This window comes from Schistocerca gregaria, chromosome 1 (genome assembly GCF_023897955.1).
Source record: "Schistocerca gregaria isolate iqSchGreg1 chromosome 1, iqSchGreg1.2, whole genome shotgun sequence".
Lineage (NCBI taxonomy): Eukaryota > Metazoa > Arthropoda > Insecta > Orthoptera > Acrididae > Schistocerca > Schistocerca gregaria.
The window spans coordinates 763,701,860-763,724,190 of record NC_064920.1 but is presented as its reverse complement, the minus strand read 5'-3'; the positions used below and the strand labels follow the sequence as shown (position 1 = coordinate 763,724,190).

Here is a 22,331-nt window from a genome sequence, read left to right as displayed (position 1 = left end):
CTTTCAGCAAGCCTGAATCTTCTCACTGTAATCATGATGACATAAGATCACAGTTGCATTACCTTTGCTGGGTGGTAAGACTGTGATAACTGGATCTTTCCTTAGTTCACATATGGCCAGAGTCTCCCTTTTAGAGATGTTTGTTTCATAGTTTTAGTTCACTTAGGAGCATGGAAGATTCTGTGACATACTTCTTCAGCTGCTTCAGGTGGAAGTGGAAGTCGTGCAACTGCATGTACTATTGCAAAGATAACATCCGTGATAGATGTGGATTTAGGAGTTGGTCCTCTCTTAAGAACTTAAACCATGTCCACATTCAGTTATTCAGCCAAGAGATTGTTGATAGTCTTACAAGGAGCATTAGAAGGTATTCTCTCTGATGTGGTCTCAAATTTCATTGTTTGACGTGCAGTGCCCTTCCTTTATGTGGAATAAGCTATGGTGCAATTGGCACCATCAATCCATTTCCATGTTTAGGAACTGAACTGGATGGCCAACTGTAGATGTAATTCGAATAGTTCTTTGTTAGTCGAGTACAGGCACAAGCGAGCAAAGCATGCTCTCTCCCATACTATGGCTAGGCTGACTCTTCATGCGTCCACTGGGTCAATGTGATGCATTATCTTGAAAAATTTTGCCACCACTCATTCCTCATACCATCTTGTAAAGGAATACAGAGGAACTTAGTAAACAGCTCCTCCAGTGGCACAGCTTGTTAAGTACTTTCATGCTGTGTTAAATCTACTTTCTGTAGAGGTACGCAAGGTGATTCTTCAGCATCTCCCAGTGCAGTTCATTATAAATTGTTCATGGGTGAATAGCTGGATGTGAGTGTCCAATGGACACAATATTTCAGCAAGTGACTATGTTGCCAGCGTCAGGTGTAGTGACGAATTGATCATCTGCGAGGGCTTATATCTCTTACTCCCCTTCCTCCACCCTGGCATTTCGAACATAGTCTGCGCCCAAGAGTGAGTATGTATCCATAAACTCCTTCCTTTTCTTAATCAGACTCAGTGTGGGTTCTGGAGCAGTGTTCCTTTGCGAAAGGCTTTACAGTTCACGATAAGTGACTGAATAAAATTCAGACCGATACATTTTCTCTTCTTCACCTTTCCTTAAATTTTTATCATCATAATGGAAACACCCTGTAGGCATGGGTCCTACATTCATGCTCTAAACCGAAGTTATTTATCAGCTAAGAAACGGAATCATTCCGTCACCAAGATAACTCTGGTTTGCCATTAATTCCGAATTAAAAGAAGTATCTAGGACGGATATGTGATTAGTGCAGCAACTTATTTGCCAAAAGCAGAACTGACAGTTTTGAAGACTTTTGAAAGAGCATTATTTATTAGGAATGAAACTGAGTTATCAATTTTCGACAATACTTTCAAGCACATGCCAAGGAGAGCAAGTGGAAGACGGTCCATCTATCGCGTTTTGCATAAACATTGAAACTATATTTCTGTTTAGTTTATAGACTTCCTTTTAACGCAACTGTAAAGTATTTAGATATGTAAATTGTTAAATAAATATATAAAAACACAGTATCGGACGGGTTACGGAAAATGTCGATATATATCGAATGACATAAGTAATCGATAGCAAATTATGTTGACAGCTTCACAATATTTACAGTGATCACGTTGTTTATGTTTGTGAAAATTAGCTGTTCCTCGCATTGATAATAGGATTTCATATCTGTCCTGACGTTAATAGTGGTTCATATAAACACAGTGCGAAACTAGACGGTTGACTTCTTAATTAATAATGTGTAGTTAAGTGAATAATTTGTTAGCATGTGTGACATACATTTTCCTAAATGAAAACAGTGTGTAAAGAGCAGCTGTACAGTATAAAGATACACGATTTCGCAAACATAACAGCGGTGTGCAGAATATTCCAAGTCATTTTCCGAAAAGAAACGTACTTTACGTGTTCTCGTTTCCCTACAATAGATTATATTTTGCTTCCACATTAGTGAAAATGGCAGATAATACGGAACAGAATTCGGAGTTATACGCTGCGAGTGAAGATGCAAGCTCACTGTGTGATGAAGATCGTGTGAGGAAACTGTTTCAGGCTTGCGATGGTGATGGAGACGGCTACATTGACAGGTGAGTGCCATATTGCAAAAAAATAATTTCTAACTTCGCAGCACGCAGTGAAACATAGCTGGTCCTATAAGGGCATGGTTTTTGCAGTTGTGGTTTTCTCATGTTTACTTCTGTTAGTAGAGAATCTAGATTTAACACCACTGTAAATGGTTCAATAATACTAATGGTAGGGCTTATTGGTACATAAGCAGTCGTGCCAGAAAGAAACATTCTGCTATTAATGCGGTCCCTTCTACATTTGCACTACAAATGATGTTCAGTTTCTTCTTGTCTGAATTAAGTACCTGTGTCCAACTGTCAGTTGCTTTATCTTCTCAGAAACATAAAGTTGTAAAATGCATGAATGCAAAAGTGGTTTTGCAGTCACCTCCAGCAACATTTACAAGAGTTTTGTCTTGTATTGTAATGTCTGCTGATAATGTGTTCTTTTTAGAAAATATTAATAGTGCTAGATTGGTCGGAGTATTATATATCAGAAAAATGTGTTTTATCCATACTTAAGCATTCAATGTTCCATTACTCATCAACACTATTTTACACAATTCTGTCAAAATTGGACTTATATAATTTATTTGTGCTGAAGTTATGCTAACATGTGCAAAATAAAGGTTGCAGAATATGAGTGTGGTATCTCAATGCTAAAGCTGAACTTTGCACCGCCACCGTTGCCAGAATGATTTGGTAGTCATTGCCAGTAGTTTTGTACAATTTTATTCCAATTGGAAATACTATTAATGATATGTACATAGAATCTGACAGTGTTGTTCAGCATGTTTCATTTTCAGTATACTTCCAGCAGAAATGAAAAACAGTTTGTTAAACCCCAAGTATTCAAATCCAAATTCAAAGTTTTTCTTGTAGCATGCACCTGGTTTGTACAGGAGGGCCTTTGTAGCATTTCAGAACTCTTCGCTCTATGTTACCTGTTTGTATAATCTATCACATTTTTTACATTAATTCCGTTCTTTATAAATTCTGTAATCAGCATTTTGAAACTATGTCCTGATATGTTCCTTGACAAAGTAGGTTTGGCTTGGGGCTAAATGATCCCATGGAACCTGATACATAAATAATAATGAAATGGGAATTGAAATATCTAATAATATTCCTTTATAACAAAAAAAGAGAACAGGTTGCATGGATGCAGAACAACAAACAGCGCTAAAAGCCAATTACAAACAAAAAACATATAATTCTGTGTATCTTTTCTACAGCCATCAAAATAATTGATTTGTTTTTTAAATCTTAAGTAAATCTGTCCTCAACCTAAACATTAGTTTGAACACCGCAGTGCTATCCTAGACAAGATCATATTCAAGGGTGTACCTGGCAAGGGCCAGGAGACCCAGTTCCACACATTTAATACGTAAAAATGGTTGATGATAGAGAAAATCATATGACTAATCTTGATTAGTCCCCATCTGTTTATAAATGTGTTGTGGAATGTTCTGTTGTAAACCACTCCGTAACTCCATAAAAAAAGCAGTGAAGATGAAGATCATCTGCAATACTATCATCTGACTGTGCCATTTATAGTAAAATTTTATATTATTTTGGAGCTGTTTGAGCATAGTAATTTAATGTGGGTACGTTCTTTTGACAGGTTGTACCAGCAGTCTTACGGCTTGAAGCAAGTCTGTTGCCATAATTATAATCTTTGATAGCAGTCTTCAAAGGTGTTAATAGCGCGTTCAGTGAAAAGTCTATATTTATTTAATTTATATTCTGTTTGATATATTTTCTTATTTTTTGGGTAAATCTGTTGACATATGTTCATTTCCTTATAATGTCCACATAACATGCACATAAAATGGTTATTTGCCATGTACCACTCAATACAGTTTCAGTAAGGATCTAAAGTTTTACCTCCACTAAATTCCAAATTAATAGTTGTGCTGAGAAAATAATTTTCAGATTGTACTATGTGGTGGTAAAAAGAAACTTGACATAAACATTGTCTGTTAATTCTAAGTTTCTCTGTTATATACATTTAGGTGTGTTAATGTGTCCGGCATTAATGACCGATCCTAATGCTGTGTATTGAAACAACTGCAGAAGTGGAAGAACTGCTTGTAATGTTAGAGACAAACAATTTTGAAGGCACTGGAAGATGGTGCATCCATGTTAATACTATAATGATTGGATTACATAGTATGCAAGACGCTCGTACACTATTGTCCTTTGTGTGGTGCAACAATAAATGAATGATAATGGTGATACATAAACAATAGCTGTATTCTGCAGGGAGCTCATGAGATTTCTGCTTGCATGTGTGCTACTTAGAGCCTAACAGGTGTGCTAACTCACAAATGATAAAATGAATGAAAATGTTAAGTTTCTTTCAAGTTAGCAAAAAAAGCCCTCATCAACTTGAAGATATACTGGAACACCAAAATACTATTGGAAGTGGTATTCCATTCCTATCCTCTTGTCATTGGACTGACGGACCAAGCCAGATACCCGACTTTGCATTCTTCTTCTTATTTTCTTCAGTAACAAATTATTGCCAGAGATGAATTAAACAAAAGTGACAGAAACAAAGTTGAGTGACCGACAGAATTGTTCCCAAGACCTTTGGGTTTGTATAACCCAGTCAACGACTGAACTGCACCATTATGATGTGGTTCTGCAAATTGTTGCATCTGTAGTAACACATGTAACAAGTGTAAACAGTACATAGGAAAACGGACACTATATGATAAAGTCACCAATGTGAACACACGTGTAAAAGAATGTGCTATTATCAATCCTTCGGGTTGTTTTTCACAAAGGTAACGGCGACAAACAGATTCAACATTTCGTGATGTTTTCTGTGTGTACGCACCACTCAGAACATCGTTAAGGGGACTGTTTATTTAGATTTCGTTTTTAATATTTTCTGCATTCGTTTTTTAGATTATTAGTGACTTATTATAGTCGTCTAACGTCTCGGAATGGCCAAGAATCGCTACGGAAATAGGAAAGTATGTCCATTTCAAAGGAAATATCTTGGCATTTTCTACATGTGATTTGGGGTGGTAACGGAAAGCTTTAATAGCAATGGCCGGACGTAGACTTATGGTACGGGTGCCCAGAGTTTTGCCTAAAATTACTTTCGGCGAATGAAAAGTATAGGGTAAAGGAAAAGCCCACAGCCGTTTTCGTACTCGTACCTTTGTGTAGCCCGACCTTTGGCTCCGTCATTATTAGACATTATACCCTCATTTAAGATATGAAAAAGAAATTGTTCAAACATCCCACCTCGATATCTCCATAGCAACTTTGTGAAAATATCAATGATTAAATATATAATTCGTGGAAGTGATAAATGCCTTCACCAATTTAGTAAATGACTTTTCGTAGGTTTACGACAGTGGTTGCTAGAAGTGTTGGCTGCAGGTATAGTTTCAAAAGAAATGAGAGCTTTATTATAAATGTGACCCAAGAAAGTTTCGAAACCGCAGGTGCTGTCTCAGGTCTATGGACGTTCAATGAAGCACCATTTCTGCTGTGTGATGATTTACGCATCGTTTCTGTAAGGATTAGGCACATACGTTTTTCGCAAAGTACCATTTTACAAAATTTATAGTTGTTTTTCACAAGCAATTGTGTACACTGACCTACGAGGCAGATGCACACCAAAACAAATGTTTAACTTAGGACTCCCCAAATTGTTGAAAACCAGTATCTCGTAGTCTGGCCGACGATTACGTATCAAGAGAAAGTGGATAACCACTTTTTTTGAGGCGTTCACGCGTTCTCTTAGCTTTCGGGAACGAGGCCGCCAGTGATCGTTTCCATGCGACCTTCACGAACGTCCTATTCTTCTCAATGAGCGAGACAGTACAGCATTAGATGTCAGGCTTGTGTCCTGCATAATTTTATATCAGGCTCTAATTATAGCTCCTCCTGTCGCATTTACATTTTACGATTCTTTCTCAAAACATTGTAGGTGAATCGAAGATGGTTCTTTCAGTGAGGCGTTACCAATTACTACTAACATCTGTGTCAAAACGAAACAAATGTTGTGAGCGAATTCACAGCAGTGATCAGTTTACCCCACAATTGTGTTTCTAGGCAACCAGTGGTCCTGTTGATTATGCTTGACATTTTTCCAATTGCGGGGACAATCTAGATTAATATGAAAACAGACGTAAAAAACTTCAAACTGCCTACAGTCGCTTTTGTAGATCATTACTGGTTTCGGCAAACTATGGTGCCATGTTCTGATCTGTAAAGCATAGACGTAGTGGCGAGCACAATATGGTTATACAAATCAGGTGGGACACACATCTTCATAACTCTTTTTTCTAAGTATGGATACACAGGGTGATTAAAAACAAAGTTTACTAGCTGATGGTACGTCGGTCATACAATAAGTATCAGTAATCACATAGGAACAGGGAGAGGGCCTACGGTCACAAGACCGAAGCCTTACAGCGAGTGTCCTATTCACTGACGAGACTGCGTTCTCACCCGAGACTGTGATGAACGTTCACAACCTGCATACGTGGGCGGATGTGAACCCACATGCTACGCGTACGCACGTCTCACGACGCAAATTTACCTTCAGAGTGTGTCCTGGCATCGTCAGAGCCTTTTTACTTGGACCGTATGTTCTCCCGGACCGACTTGATGGTCGCACGAGTCTCGTATTCTTGCGAGAGGATTCTGGAGGACATGTTGAATGGTGTTCCCGTGTCTATTCGTCGCCGCATTCGATTTCAGCACGACGGAACCTCCGCGTATTTCAGCAGCACACCTGCAGTCGAAATTCCTCGCCAGCCACAGTGGGCCAGTCGCGTGACCACCACAACGGACTTTTTTAAGCAAGGGCCTTGTGTATTAAACACCTGCTGCTTCGTCTAAGGACTTAGTGGGTAGTATTGTTGCTGCAGCAGGATATCTTCTAGGAGTTACACCAGTATCTTTGGGGGTTAGTTGTATAAACATCGCTGACTGCAGATCAAATTTGACATTAGATCAGAAAGTGAACGATGTTCTGGAGTCGGCTCTATTGTATAACGCTAAACTTCGATTCCCCGAAGTAGGTTTAGGTTTGATTTTAGGTAGCACATAACATGCTTGACAACATGGCTGAAGTCGGCTATCGATTCGATTATTGCGCTTCGACCGCAGATATTTATCGTACATCGTAGATACGCAATCAGAAAAGGAGCGATCGCCAAGCGTTTCTCAATACGAGAAAGATTTGCTGCTGGAAATTGTGTTGGACCAGAATAAAGATATAACTGAGTGAAATAAAGTTACTGTGATGAATAACGTAAAGGCATGGAGAGAAGTTGCTGTTGACTGTAATTCTTTCGTTAGTCCGTTACCTTACGGACAACTCAGCAAGTTGTTGCTATGTCTGATTTAAACATATTACCATCCACTATTTGAAAGATTCATGTGGCGTAAACTTAAGGTTAACAGCAACATGCACAATGCAGTCAGTGGTTGGTTTCTCTGATTGGTTCATCAGATAAATCCAACTACTCTACGGTACTTTCCTGCAAACGAAACCTCAGCTTAAATCACTTGTTATTTAAATCCAAGTGTGGATTCACCCTATCACAGAACGTGCGGGCAGCTCGTTGGATCTCGTCATCGTCGTCCTCTGTGGACACATCTGAATGCTAATATATTTGTAAAGTAAACGAAAGGAAACGATGTAATTCACATCACGTAGGGCTATTGCACACAAAATTTTCCCCAACAGTGGCCCAGAACGCTCGGAAAATGGAGAATATGATATGGCTTTAGTGGTATGGAATGGCATTGTGAAGCTGTTATAGTTATCTTTACGACCGATAATGTAGAGAAAGTAATAAAAAATGGAAAGAAAATCAAGAATTGACATGGACTCGAACATGCGGTCTTCTGCACGGCAGTACACAACGCGACCTCTGAGCTACCAAAATGTGTGAAACATATATTTGGTTAGTGTGTTTCAACACACTTGCTTATGTACTCTTTATCAACACATGTGGAATTGTCATAGCAGCTTAAGGACGTGTTCGGTAGTCAACAATTTAATACGAATTGCATAGCTACTGCTACTCGAGCCCGAAAGAGGACGTATGTAAGTGATGTTGAATCGTTGTTGGCTCTGTCAAAATTCCCATACTTGACTGTTCACTGCAAATATTTCGAATTTTCCTTTCATACCCTACTGCTAAGTGTTTATAAAATACCTTTGAACTATTCACATAAATTACGAGTTTTATCCCAAGAGCTGTTACGAAACTGATCGTTAATTGCAGACTGTAGCCGATACTTTCCTCAAGGGAGGATGTAATCAGTGCTTAATTTCTAAACTTTTAGGTGTCGGAACGCGCCCTCTTCTGTCACTCCGCCCCCCCCCCTCCCCCACCCCACCGGCCACCAAGAGAGACTTGTGATAAGACTTACAATGAGAAATCATTTTTGAGAAAATACTTTTCTGTAATTCAGGTTTTTAAACCATAATATCTTATAATAGAAAACATAACACCACAAGGTTCCAATATAAGCAACAGCTGCCACCGCCTGCCGCGTACCATTGTCACTTTGCTCCATCGTTCAGCTTAATAAAACTTTGGAATTATACTCAACTTATCTTGGGTATTCTGTACCTGCGTACACACACACACACACACACACACACACACACACACACACACCTCCTGCCCGTCACATCACGTTGGCGAACCATTGTCACGTTCACATGTGCTGCAGCGGCAAATTATACTTACATTGTGATCTAATACACGTGTACTATTTCAAATGTACGGTGCTGAGAGGTTCCGGAACGCGTTCCGTCCGAAATTAAGCCTGGATGTAATGGATTTTGGACCAAAAAATCGATTTTACAGAAATATTATTTTGTTGTTCTACACTGTTTAAACTACGTTGGGTGCGAATTTTATCTTGATAGCAGCTTTAGAAATACCTTTAAATGGTTATACTGATTAACTCTGCACTGGCGGCCACTCCCACCTTTTCCGACATTTTGGAAACTGCTTGATTCAGCGGAATTTTTGTCAGTGTGAAGGCTATTTTCTTCCTCTAAAAGGTATCAGATAGATTATATAATGGTAAGACAGAGATTTAAGAACCAGGTTTTAAGTTGTAAGACATTTCCAGGGGCAGATGTGGACTCTGACCACAATCTATTGGTTATGACCTGTAGATTAAAACTGAAGAAACTGCAAAAATGTGGGAAATTAAGGAGATGGGACCTGGATAAACTGAAAGAACCAGAGGTTGTACAGAGTTTCAGGGAGAGCATAAGGGAACAATTGACAGGAATGGGGGAAAGAAATACAGTAGAAGAAGAATGGGTAGCTCTGAGGGATGAAGTAGTGAAGGCAGCAGAGGATAAAGTAGGTAAAAAGACGAGGGCTGCAAGAAATCCTTGGGTAACAGAAGAAATATTGAATTTAATTGATGAAAGGAGAAAATATAAAAATGCAGTAAATGAAGCAGGCAAAAAGGAATACAAACGTCTCAAAAATGAGATCGACAGGAAGTGCAAAATGGCTAAACAGGGATGGATAGAGGACAAATGTAAAGATGTAGAAGCTTATCTCACTAGGGGTAAGATACACTCCTGGAAATGGAAAAAAGAACACATTGACACCGGTGTGTCAGACCCACCATACTTGATCCAGACACTGCGAGAGGGCTGTACAAGCAATGATCACACGCACGACACAGCGGACACACCAGGAACCGCGGTGTTGGCCGTCGAATGGCGCTAGCTGCGCAGCATTTGTGCACCGCCGCCGTCAGTGTCAGCCAGTTTGCCGTGGCATACGGAGCTCCATCGCAGTCTTTAACACTGGTAGCATGCCGCGACAGCGTAGACGTGAACCGTATGTGCAGTTGACGGACTTTGAGCGAGGGCGTATAGTGGGCATGCGGGAGGCCGGGTGGACGTACCGCTGAATTGCTCAACACGTGGGGCGTGAGGTCTCCACAGTACATCGATGTTGTCGCCAGTGGTCGGCGGAAGGTGCACGTGCCCGTCGACCTGGGACCGGACCGAAGCGACGCACGGATGCACGCCAAGACCGTAGGATCCTACGCAGTGCCGTAGGGGACCGCACCGCCACTTTCCAGCAAATTAGGGACACTGTTGCTCCTGGGGTATCGGCGAGGACCATTCGCAACCGTCTCCATGAAGCTGGGCTACGGTCCCGCACACCGTTAGGCCGTCTTCCGCTCACGCCCCAACATCGTGCAACCCGCCTCCAGTGGTTTCGCGACAGGCGTGAATGGAGGGACGAATGGAGACGTGTCGTCTTCAGCGATGAGAGTCGCTTCTGCCTTGGTGCCAATGATGGTCGCATGCGTGTTTGGCGCCGTGCAGGTGAGCGCCACAATCAGGACTGCATACGACCGAGGCACACAGGGCCAACACCCGGCATCATGGTGTGGGGAGCGATCTCCTACACTGGCCGTACACCTCTGGTGATCGTCGAGGGGACACTGAATAGTGCACGGTACATCCAAACCGTCATCGAACCCATCGTTCTACCATTCCTAGACCGGCAAGGGAACTTGCTGTTCCAACAGGACAATGCACGTCCGCATGTATCCCGTGCCACCCAACGTGCTCTAGAAGGTGTAAGTCAACTACCCTGGCCAGCAAGATCTCCGGATCTGTCCCCCATTGAGCATGTTTGGGACTGGATGAAGCGTCGTCTCACGCGGTCTGCACGTCCAGCACGAACGCTGGTCCAACTGAGGCGCCAGGTGGAAATGGCATGGCAAGCCGTTCTACAGGACTACATCCAGCATCTCTACGATCGTCTCCATGGGAGAATAGCAGCCTGCATTGCTGCGAAAGGTGGATATACACTGTACTAGTGCCGACATTGTGCATGCTCTGTTGCCTGTGTCTATGTGCCTGTGGTTCTGTCAGTGTGATCATGTGATGTATATGACCCCAGGAATGTGTCAATAAAGTTTCCCCTTCCTGGGACAATGAATTCACGGTGTTCTTATTTCAATTTCCAGGAGTGTAGATACTGCCTACAGGAAAATTAAAGAGACCTTTGGAGAGAAGAGAACCACGTGTATGAATATCAAGAGCTCAGATGGCAACCCAGTTCTAAGCAAAGAAGAGAAGGCAGAAAGGTGGAAGGAGTATATAGAAGGTTTATACAAGGGCGATGTACTTGAGGACAGTATTATGGAAATGGAAGAGGATGTAGATGAAGACGAAATGGGAGATACGATACTGCGTGAAGAGTTTGACAGAGCACTGAAAGACCTGAGTCGAAACAAGGCCCCCGGAGTAGACAACATTGCATTAGAACTACTGACGGCCTTGGGAGAGCCAGTCATGACAAAACTCTACCAGCTGGTGAGCAAGATGTTTGAGACAGGCGAAATACCCTCAGACTTCAAGAAGAATATAATAATTCCAATCCCAAAGTAAGCAGGTGCTGACAGATGTGAAAATTACCGAACTATCAGTTTAATAAGTCACAGCTGCAAAATACTAACGCGAATTCTTTACAGACGAATGGAAAAACTGCTAGATGCGGACCTTGGGGAGGATCAGTTTGGATTTCGTAGAAATGTTGGAACACGTGAGGCAATACTGACCTTACGACTTATCTTAGAAGAAAGATTAAGAAAAGGCAAACCTACGTTTCTAGCATTTGTAGACTTAGAGAAAGCTTTTGACAATGTTGACTGGAATACTCTTTTTCAGATTCTAAAGGTGGCAGATGGCAGTCATAAGAATCGAGGGGCATGAAAGGGAAGCAGTGGTCGGGAAAGGAGTGAGACAGGGTTGTAGCCTCTCCCCGATGTTATTCAATCTGTATATTGAGCAAGCTGTAAAGGAAACAAAAGAAAAATTTGGAGTAGGTATTAAAATTCATGGAGAAGAAGTAAAAACATTGAGGTTCGCCGATGACATTGTAATTCTGTCAGAGACGGCAAAGGACTTGGAAGAGCAGTTGAACGGAATGGACAGTGTCTTGAAAGGAGGATATAACATGAACATCAACAAAAGCAAAACGAGGATAATGGAATGTAGTCGAATTAAATCGGGTGATGCTGAGGGAATTAGATTAGGAAATGAGACACTTAAAGTAGTGAAGGAGTTTTGCTATTTAGGAAGTAAAATAACTGATGATGGTCGAAGTAGAGAGGATATAAAATGTAGACTGGCAATGGCAAGGGAAGCGTTTCTGAAGAAGAGAAATTTGTTAACATCGAATATAGATTTATGTACCAGGAAGTCGTTTCTGAAAGTATTTGTTTGGAGTGTAGCCATGTATGGAAGTGAAACATGGACGATAACTAGTTTGGACAAGAAGAGAATAGAAGCTTTCGAAATGTGGTGCTACAGAAGAATACTGAAGATAAGGCGGATAGATCACGTAACTAATGAGGAGGTATTGTATAGGATTGGGGAGAAGAGAAGTTTGTGGCACAACTTGACTAGAAGAAGGGATCGGTTGGTAGGACATGTTTTGAGGCATCAAGGGATCACAAATTTAGCATTGGAGTGCAGCGTGGAGGGTAAAACTCGTAGAAGGAGACCGAGAGATGAGTACACTAAGCAGATTCAGAAGGATATAGGTTGCAGTAGGTACTGGGAGATGAAGCAGCTTGCACAGGATAGAGTAGCATGGAGAGCTGCATCAAACCAGTCTCAGGACTGAAGACAACAACAACAACAACAACAACAACAACAACAACATCTTTAGCTGACATCTATATATCTGGCTGACACACACACACAATATATATATATATATATATATATGCGTAATGGGTGGTGGAAAAACTGTGTTTAGGAAACGGAGGTTTCATGGAAATCGGTTTACCAGCAAAAAAGAGGATGCAGCTCGAAATGGAGAACACAAGCTCTCAGTTTAAGCATCGAAACTTTGAACAGGAGAACTGTACGGGTGCATGAACGATGTTGATGTGGATGCCACTGGAGTCAGACTTGTTGATTAAGAGGTTCTCTGCCAGGCGATAAAGTTTTCATGTTCATGTGTTAGCTGTAAAAATGCGGAATGCATGATTGTTGTTGAAGAATGAAGAGTGGAAATAGCTTGTAATTTTAAATTTATTTGTAATTTGTGTTGCTATGAATTTTCATTTTCCTTCTCCAAAAAAACTAACACTGGTATCTATGAAAGCAATTTTAGGTAGCATATGCCCTGAGATCTCTTGGACAGGGCAGGTAAGGAGGCAATTTATTGTGTGGGTTTGTGAACATGCCTCCACCTTGTGCAAGGTTTGAAAAAATGAATAGTGGAATGTGTGATGCTGTATGCGATACTGCTAAAGTTTCTGCGAAGAAAGCAGTGGAGGAATTGTTGGACATAAACCAAAAAGGAATAGATCCTGGGGTAGGTATTCATGATAATGGATCTCCTAGAAATGTTACTGGTCTGTGTGTGTTTGCAGAAGGGATCTGGATGGAAAGGGGTCACACATCTCTATATGGAGTTGCATTTGTTATTGGTAGATGTAGACATGACCTCTAAATACTGCCACCAGCGTGCAACAAGGAATATGTCCAACAAAGAAGATAGTGAGAAACTGTGTCAAGAAAAGCATGCAGTAGCATGCTGTAAAAATTATAGTGGCTCAAGTGTGGGCATGGAGGCTGCTGTAGTTGTGAGGATCCAGATCTGAGGGCCAGTATGGTATTAAATACACTAAATACCTTAGTAATGGGGGCTCCTCTTTGTTCAAAGCTGTAACAGATAAAAATCGGTACAATACAACAGTAGAAAGTTGGAATGTGTTGGATGGATGCTTGGTGGTAGGCTTCGTCACCTGCTGAAAAAAAAAGAAAGATGAAGTACTTCAGCATGGAAAACCACTAGGAGGAAAAGGCAGGCTTACTCTGAAAGAAAGTGATTCTGTTCGGTTATTTTATGGGAGAGCTATAAGGAAAAACACAATTTAGAGGGAATGAGGCGTGGTGTGTGGGCAGTTTTTTTTTTTCCACAAACTATCGAATGACCAAATACCAATGCACAATCTGTATCCGAAAGACGATTGGTGTAAGTTCAGCAACAGAAATGAGACGTATTCACATAAACTCTCATTACCAGAACCTGTTATGAATGCATTTACGCCCGTATTCTGGTTTCTTGCAAACCCTGATTAATTGAGGAAGTGTCTTCAAGCAAAGAGACAAAATGCAAATGAAAACCACAGTGATTTAATTTGGATTAGATGTTCAAAAAGGACATTCTGTGAACTTGAAGAACTCAAAATAGGTGTCTATGACGCAATTTTATGTTATAATAACGGAAATAATGGAAGAATTGAAGTGCTGATGAGAGTTGGTATTGATGCTAGTATGTTTACAACAAAAGCATTTTACACCGTCGACGACAGCAGGGTCAAGAAATGTAACAGATCAGTGTTTTACCTGCAAATACAGGACAGGGAGAAGAGAGAAAAGAAACCTGGAGGATGAGGGGTATCAGTATGGAGGATTTTAAAATTGAGGTAAGCTTAGTACATGTAGAAGTATGAGAAGAAAATCGTCGAATCCCATTTTATCTGTTTTACGTTTGTTACCTTATTATAAGCCTTTTCTCAAAAACCATATGCGCTAAAACTATGAAATTTTCAGGAACTGTTGGCAACGTGTTGCTGTCTGATTTTTAGATGATCTTATGTGAAAAAACTTAATTTTGTATGTCCAAAATTATAAACTCTGTTAATGATACAGTTTGTGCCATAAATTAATAACTGTAGTTCAGTGGTCTTATAACGTTCTCAGGACACTACAATAAAATTTTCAGATTAGTTGCATGATAAAAATTTTAGTTATGGCTCTTTATAAAAAGACAATAAAAAATAAAAATACAAATTTGGCAAAATATTAATTCTGCATATTTTATTATATTTTTACGTTTTGCTGTACACATGCCAAATTTTAGGGTTGTTCATTTATAAATACGGCTGTAATGATTTTTTAAATAAATATTTACATTTTCCGTTACATCCTCCCTTAACCTAACCTTCATGAGCGAAAAAAAGTATTTTGAGCATCAGCGGTGTGGGAATGGCATAGCCACATATTTACTTGCCATTTATTTTGTTAATAACAGCTTTTTTATTATTGCAGTTGGTATCTGCTGAAAACAAAAATGATGAATTTTTGTGCCACTACACTTACACACTGACGATTAGAGCGGAACCTGACGTTGAACCGCGGATTTTCGCCAGTCAGATATTACCCGACCTCACGGCGATATGATCTAGGATTAACGTTTATACAACGTAGGTCTCCAGGCTAAGTTTGATCTAAGGCAATTTTCTGTCTTGACCTAAGGATAAGTCCTTTATATAATCGGCCTTGAGAGAGTTCGCGGTTCAGTGCAGCGTCGGTCAGGCGTGTCTCGATGAATCTGAACAAAACTTTTGAGCATCTCCTGTAGTGGCCGTCCATTTGTAGCATGTGACTAAATAATTACAACGCCATTTAGTAGCCCCGGGTGGCATTTGCGACCCCCGGTTACTATGTGACTACTGGTCCTTGTTGTATACCCGATGTGTCGTGTCAGTTTGTAAACATTTTTTTTAATCACCTGTATGGCGTAACTTATGCACTACACTTCAAAGAATCTCCTCCATGTGCACAATATGTCGTGACACATTGTGAAAAAGACATTTCAAGAACATAACATCGGAGGTCAGCAGTCCCCTGGAACTTAGAACTACTTAAACCTAACTAACCTAAGGACATCACACACATCCATGCCCGAGGCAGGATTCGAACCTGCGGCCGTAGCAGTCGTGCTGTTCCAGACTGAAGCGCCTAGAACCGCTCGGCCAAACCGGCCGGCAAGAACGTAACAGGCGTATTACTTCTTGTATAGTTAAATTGTATTATAAACAATTTTATGGAGCTGTATTTGTGCTTTGCTTTAGACGATACGATGTATTCCTGGTCGTTACTACTTCACTGCCACCTGGTGTTTGATCATGATATTTGTAATGTTTACTATCGAATCTCAGTCTTCATTCAACTGTTAAGCGAACATGAGCATGTGTACTCTGTACAGAATGCATGATATTTTGACGTATAGTGCGTAAGTTATATAAACACAGTGTGCTTGTATGATATTGTATGTTATCCGGGGGCCTAGACACGACGGAGAGGCTTCGTCCCCGCTACAGCCGCAGTGGTTCACAACCCCACGACGACTACCGCAGTCCACTTCACCCTTCCACCGTCCCAGACCGAACCCAGGGTTATTGTGCGGTTCGGTCCCCGGTGGAACCCTGCCTTTCCCCTCCCCCCCTCCCCGGGTACGTCACACACACACACACCAGACAAGTTAACCCCTATGTTTGTGTGGTAGAGTAATGGTGGTGTACGCGTACGTGGAGAACTTGTTTGCGCAGCAATCGCCGACATAGTGCAGCTGAGGTGGAATTAGGGGAACCAGCCCGCATTCGCCGAGGCTGATGGTATACCGCCTAAAAACCATCCACAGACTGGCCAGCTCACCGGACCTCGACCCAAGTCCTCAACACAGTGTGCTTACTACTTAGTCTATGCTTTACAGATCCGAAAACGGCAATACGGTTTAATGACGCAGGTAATCGAAATAAATGCTCTACAAACGCGATCGTGGCTGAAGTTTTCTACTTTTGTTTTCAGATCATATTGATATTTCACTTTTACTCTTCAGCTAGATGAATATCTTGCATAGGAAAACGTGTAGCTCCCAAAGACACGCTTCCAGAAGCTTTTGCACTTATTTTCCCAAAGGCAGGCCTGTCATCTTCCGTCGTACGAAAACCGAACCTACAGCTTTAACACCAGGACCGCGCAGTGTGTGCCACCCCCCCCCCCCCCCCCCACACACACACACACGCGTAGAGAAACCAGATATCCCTGGTATGTACATTAAGTCATCACAAGGATGGCACACGAGAGAGTTACTTTCAGTAAGCATAAATGAACACGCAATGCAGTTATAGTGGATTGAAAGCTAGTTGGAAGAGGTGAACAGTAATACCTAATCGATGCCCAGAAAGGCATGAAATTACGGTAGCCGGTGAATAGCGGTCTAATTTTACTGGATGGTCGACAGCCCCCACAGTGATGAAGCAAGATTCACATACCTTATTAAGCAACCAGATTCAGTTTTATCGTGGTTCCTTTAAATGACCGCACTGGAATGCCAATACGGATCTTCCAGTGAGATCGCGATCAATTTCTTCTCTGCCACTGTCCATCTAAGCCAGAGCGTCATCTCTAATGACCCCCCCTCCCCACCACTAATTGTCATTCAGACATTTTTTTCTCCTGTCAATGAGAGAAATAGATGGCTGTCGAAATTTTGAATTTTTTCTCAGATTTTACGCGGCAAATGATCCAGAGGAACAGCCGGGCAACGGTGACCTAAACGTCGGTTTAGTTCTCTGACAGCTATTTTACAATATAACGCGGCGCTATATGCAGAGAATTTTTATATTAAAAAAAACGAAAATGATTTATTCATGGATATAATCACCTCGAGAAATTTATTTTCAAACAGAATATTAGAACATACAACGACTAATAATAGTGTGGAGCATTCTTTGCCGTATTCGCAGTGGGCTACAAAGTATATTATGCGTAGATGCTGACATTATTTCGTAATGTCAGCATTGTCGCTTTAATAGGGTGGTACATGAATTGGTACACTAAAAAGGTTGCTCCTCTGATGCCCTTTACTAGCCTGCTAGCCCGTTCGATTCGATCGCCTTCTCTGGGCCTCATTTCTGATTTGTAACTGCCACACAGTAGGTACTGGGAGATGAAGAAGCTTGCACAGGATAGAGTAGCATGGAGAGCTGCATCAAACCAGTCTCGGGACTGAAGACACAACAACAACAACATGATTACCATACGTAAAGGACCTGAAGGCAAGGAGCCAGAAAGCACTAATATCGTAAAGTGCGTTAGCCACAGGTATTGGGGAACGGACAGGACGTGTCTGCTCCAGTTTTAAAGGCCTTGCTTGAGATCGCGATAGGACTGTAGGTGCACAGTAGTGTACGGATCAACGAGATCATTGACGCTATCCACCCTGTGGGTATCAGGCAGGCCACTGGTGCTTGCGGGATCAGCGAAGTCTCTGCGCTAAGGCTGGCGAACTGCCACTTACCATCCGGCGGCAACTTCTCCTGGTGCGTCTATGATCCTCGCTGTTCTCTGTTCACCAACATTTCGTACTGTTGTTCGTCCAGCTATGGAATACCTTTTATCGAATCGTCCACGAGCAACAGGGCCGTTTGGGAACCGTGTGAATTATGCCTTGGAATCACGTGGTGTGGGAAAAGTACAAAGCCAGACGCAGAGTTGTAAGCGACTGTTACCGCCTGCAGCGGCCCAGAGAAATTTTAAATTTAGTGACGTACAGGGGAAACTGCTCTGCAGCATCTGTTTTTTTTTTTAATACAAAATTCTGCGACCTTATAACTGAGCACCACAACTATATAACTGTATTCACGAATGGGTCTGAACAGCGGGAGTCCATTGGCTGCTTTGTTGTGTTCCCTAAACGCGTTCTCAACATCCAGTTATCTTGAGAACTGACTGTATTTGATGCAGGATAAAAATGGCGGATGTAGCAGACAAGGTGGCGTGTCGCGATAATCACATAGCTCTGTGTGCCTTCCCCCTACATTTTATCACCTCACTGTCGAGGTACAGAGCCATACGTAGATGGCAAGAAGAATGGATGACAACGACAGCCTATAAGTTGCCCCTAGTAAAGTCAACAGTTTAGCCATGGCGTGCCTCCTTCAGGCCACACGGTAGGCCTTCTCTCACGTATTCGCTTAGAACACAACCGTATAACACGTAGCTTCTTGTTCCGGCGAGAGGACCGCCCAGTGTTCGGTGTCTGTGGCCCACGGATTACAGTACGCCACATTTTAGTAGACGGTGTTTTATAATCAGACAAGACGGCAGCATCCAATTTACCGACAGTTTTAGCGTCTGTTTTAACAGAAAATCAAACGAATGTGATACGACTTTTAAGGTTATGTGAAAAGTCTGACTTGTTCCCTAAAATTTTTCGAAGAAATGTTTAATTTGTTATCAGCGTGACTGGGCCCAGTCACATATTTCTGTGTACGGTATTTATTTTAGCTTTCCTCGTGTGTTACTTACTGGCAGGTCAATAACATCTGATCGTATTTACGCTGTGTCACAGGTTGTTACTGTGAGATTGTGTGGTTGTAGGGGCGACGGAGAGTAAGGTTGGGAGAGAGGAGAGAGTGAGAGTTATTTTGTATAACACACACACATACTCGAACGCCTTCTACATAATCGGGACAAGTTTCGCTAACCAGTTACCCTGTGCTGAGGCACGAGTTCGGAATGTAGGGCTCTGCTTTCGGGACGCACGCTACTGTAGACTATCTATTCGTCGACTGAGAAGGTCTTGGCACAACGTGCCGCATTCCAGGCTGGTTACATACCATTGACTTAGGACGCGAACGTGTAGTTGTCAGAGCTTTTAGTCAGTCAGCAGTGAATGTGAAACCGGAAAGTGTTCAATCGAAATGGTTCTGTAATTTCAAGTTGGGTTTCAGAGTTCGTTACTCCCTTCAACGATTGCATTTGGGGATTATTCTCCCTGATGGCTATCGTCTTTCGTTCGTTCAACGAAGTCAAACCAGAAAATAAATCATCTCTAAGGTAAAATTGTTTCTGGACTTTCTGGAACAGACACAGCGAAAAATAATTTCGTGCTCAGAGAATGACTGAAGAGGACACTTCCTGTATCTGTCAGCACGTGAGATGCACTTCAGAACGATTGAAGAGGACACCTCTTGTATCGATCAGCACATGGGACGCATTTTAGTGACTCGTCCAGTGGGCGTCTGTAAGGGCTGTCCTATAGTTCCTCTGTCGTTGGACAATATTTTGTTTAGCCCAGGATGATGAAGCCCAGCGTTGAAGTTCTGCTGACCGACGATTGATAGGACTGGCACATCCTGCAGTCAGAATCAATAACAGAAATCCCACCTAGTGAAGGAAGCAGTCAAGAGTGTGAGCCTTCCTCGTCGCGCGTGTGCGAAAGAGACAGGTACGCTTTTTCTTCGCTACAGGAGAACACATTACCAGTTACCACTTGAAGGTAGTAGGACAGTAGCTACAGTCTGTCATAAGGCAGAATGCTTTCTAAGCTTTTCGAAGGTGCAGAAGCAACGGCCAGTGGTGCGGTAGCTTGTCTCACCACAACGACGCACCTGCTTTCAGGTAGGACAAAAAAAAAAAAAAAGCTAGACATTTCCACATACACGTCACAGCTAAATTATGGCCACATGCCATGTCTTTCTCTTCCCATAAACGCTGTAAGTAGCCGTGGCATCAGAAGCGTTCATGTCTGCGTAAGAGGCGCTCATGGGCATTTCCAAATAAGTATCTATTATAGATCTTCAGTAAATAGTTTAATAGTACGCGCGCACCTAAGCTTGAAGCAGAGGAGGTATGTGTGAACATTTTTGTAACTAAGATTCTGCATTCTCAATTCTCCGACGTAATACTCTTATTCAGAGGGGTAATGATTGATTGCCTCTCAAGTAGACATCTCTTTGCTGCTCCATCAGCTCAAGCGAAAAACTTGCTTCAGTTGTTAGGAGAAATGAAGCCAAGAATCGTAAACAGTTCTTTTGTTCTTTGGCTGCGTAGCAAACAGATTCAAAAATGGTTCAAATGGCTCTGAGCACTATGGGACTTAACATCTGTGGTCATCAGTCCCCTAGAACGGAGAACTACTTAAACCTAACTAACCTAAGGACATCACACACATCCATGCCCGAGGCAGGATTCGAAACTGCGACCGTAGCAGCAGCGCGGTTCCAGACTGAGCGCCTAGAACCGCGAGACCATCGCGGCCGGCGCGTAGCAAACAGACAAAACATCATTAAATCGTACTTGTGTTGACAACCCAGTTCAGAAACTGAGCAAAGGAAAGGAAGTAATAAGCCTTGATGTTTTTGTACTTAAACTTATTAAATTACAAAATACTTTTGAATCATTCATTCATTCACTCATTCATTCCAGAGAGTGAGGTAAGTCCATGTAAGTTAAATGTGTCAAGATTATTCTAACTAGATTTTTTTCTCTTAGGTTTTGCGAATTTGCTTATAAGAATTAAGTTATGTCTACGGTCTCTCAGACAGTCTGTCCCGAGAAAATATCTGCGTGCTTTGGGGATGACAGGCAAACCAATATCTACAGCAGAACCTATCGTCCCACGTGAGGACATCAATCAGCACTGTACCACTCCTACGATTTTACTTCACCAACACGTAACCATCGTCATCACCTCCATATTCATGATGAACCATGCAGTCGACTCCATTCAAATAGGAATTCAAAGTCATTTCTTTTCCATGGACATCCAAAATCCCTCTGACAATTCGATTTGTAGAGAAAAGCCTAATAGATAAATTATCCGTTTGTCACTTTGTTGTTTTAATTTATTTGTTATGTCATAAACGGTCAGCCGACCATTGTGGCCGAGCGGTTCTAGGCGCTTCAGCCTGGAACCGCACTTCTGCAACGGTTGCAGGTTTGAATCCTGCCTCGAGCGTGGATGTGTGTGAAGTCCTTAGGTTAGTTAGTTTTAAGTAGTTCTAAGTCTAGGGCACTGATGACCTCAGATGTTAAGTCTCATAGTGCTTAGAGCCATTTGAATCATTTTTAAACATAAACGGTCGTAGTTTTCAAACCACACTCCAACATAAGCGTAGAGCAAACCTTTTGTGGATATATTTTGTCTTCCTTTCGTAAGAAGTGATCGTACCAGCCGCGTTTTTGTTCTTCCATCATTTCATTCATATTAAGTATTTTTAATTTCTGCCGGTTTAGTTTCTCATTCTGTCGTTGCGGGATTATCGCGTCGTTCGTCTTAGGAATTTGATTTCCGCTGTTTCATAGCTGTCTTCTCCTTTCTCTTCAAAGTTCATTTCTTAAAACTATACAGCAATATAGCCAGTACCATCACTTTATAAAATTTGATATGTGCGTGTCCCTTCTTGTTTTCTAGGTAAGCATTCCGTTTGTACTGCCACGAATCAAATGAAATTTACTTAGATTATTTATCGGATTTTAGATCTTGATCATTGGAAGTCTAACATCTTAAATAACTAAATTTGATAACCTGTTCAAATATTTTATTGTTAGTCACAAACTTTGAAAGATCCAGATATTTTCCTTTAATACCTTTAACC

General features: G+C 41.6%; 1 protein-coding gene across 1 annotated transcript in view; it reads left to right on the top strand.

Annotated features, from left to right (window-relative positions):
* The first annotated feature begins 1,603 nt into the window (after window positions 1-1,603).
* Window positions 1,604-22,331, top strand: part of LOC126268025 (colorectal mutant cancer protein) — a 585,914-nt gene continuing 565,186 nt past the window's right edge. Inside the window, exon 1 of the mRNA XM_049973446.1 lies at window positions 1,604-2,120. Coding sequence (XP_049829403.1) covers window positions 1,990-2,120 — 131 coding nt within the window. The 5' untranslated portion in view covers window positions 1,604-1,989. The remainder of the gene's footprint in view (window positions 2,121-22,331) is intronic.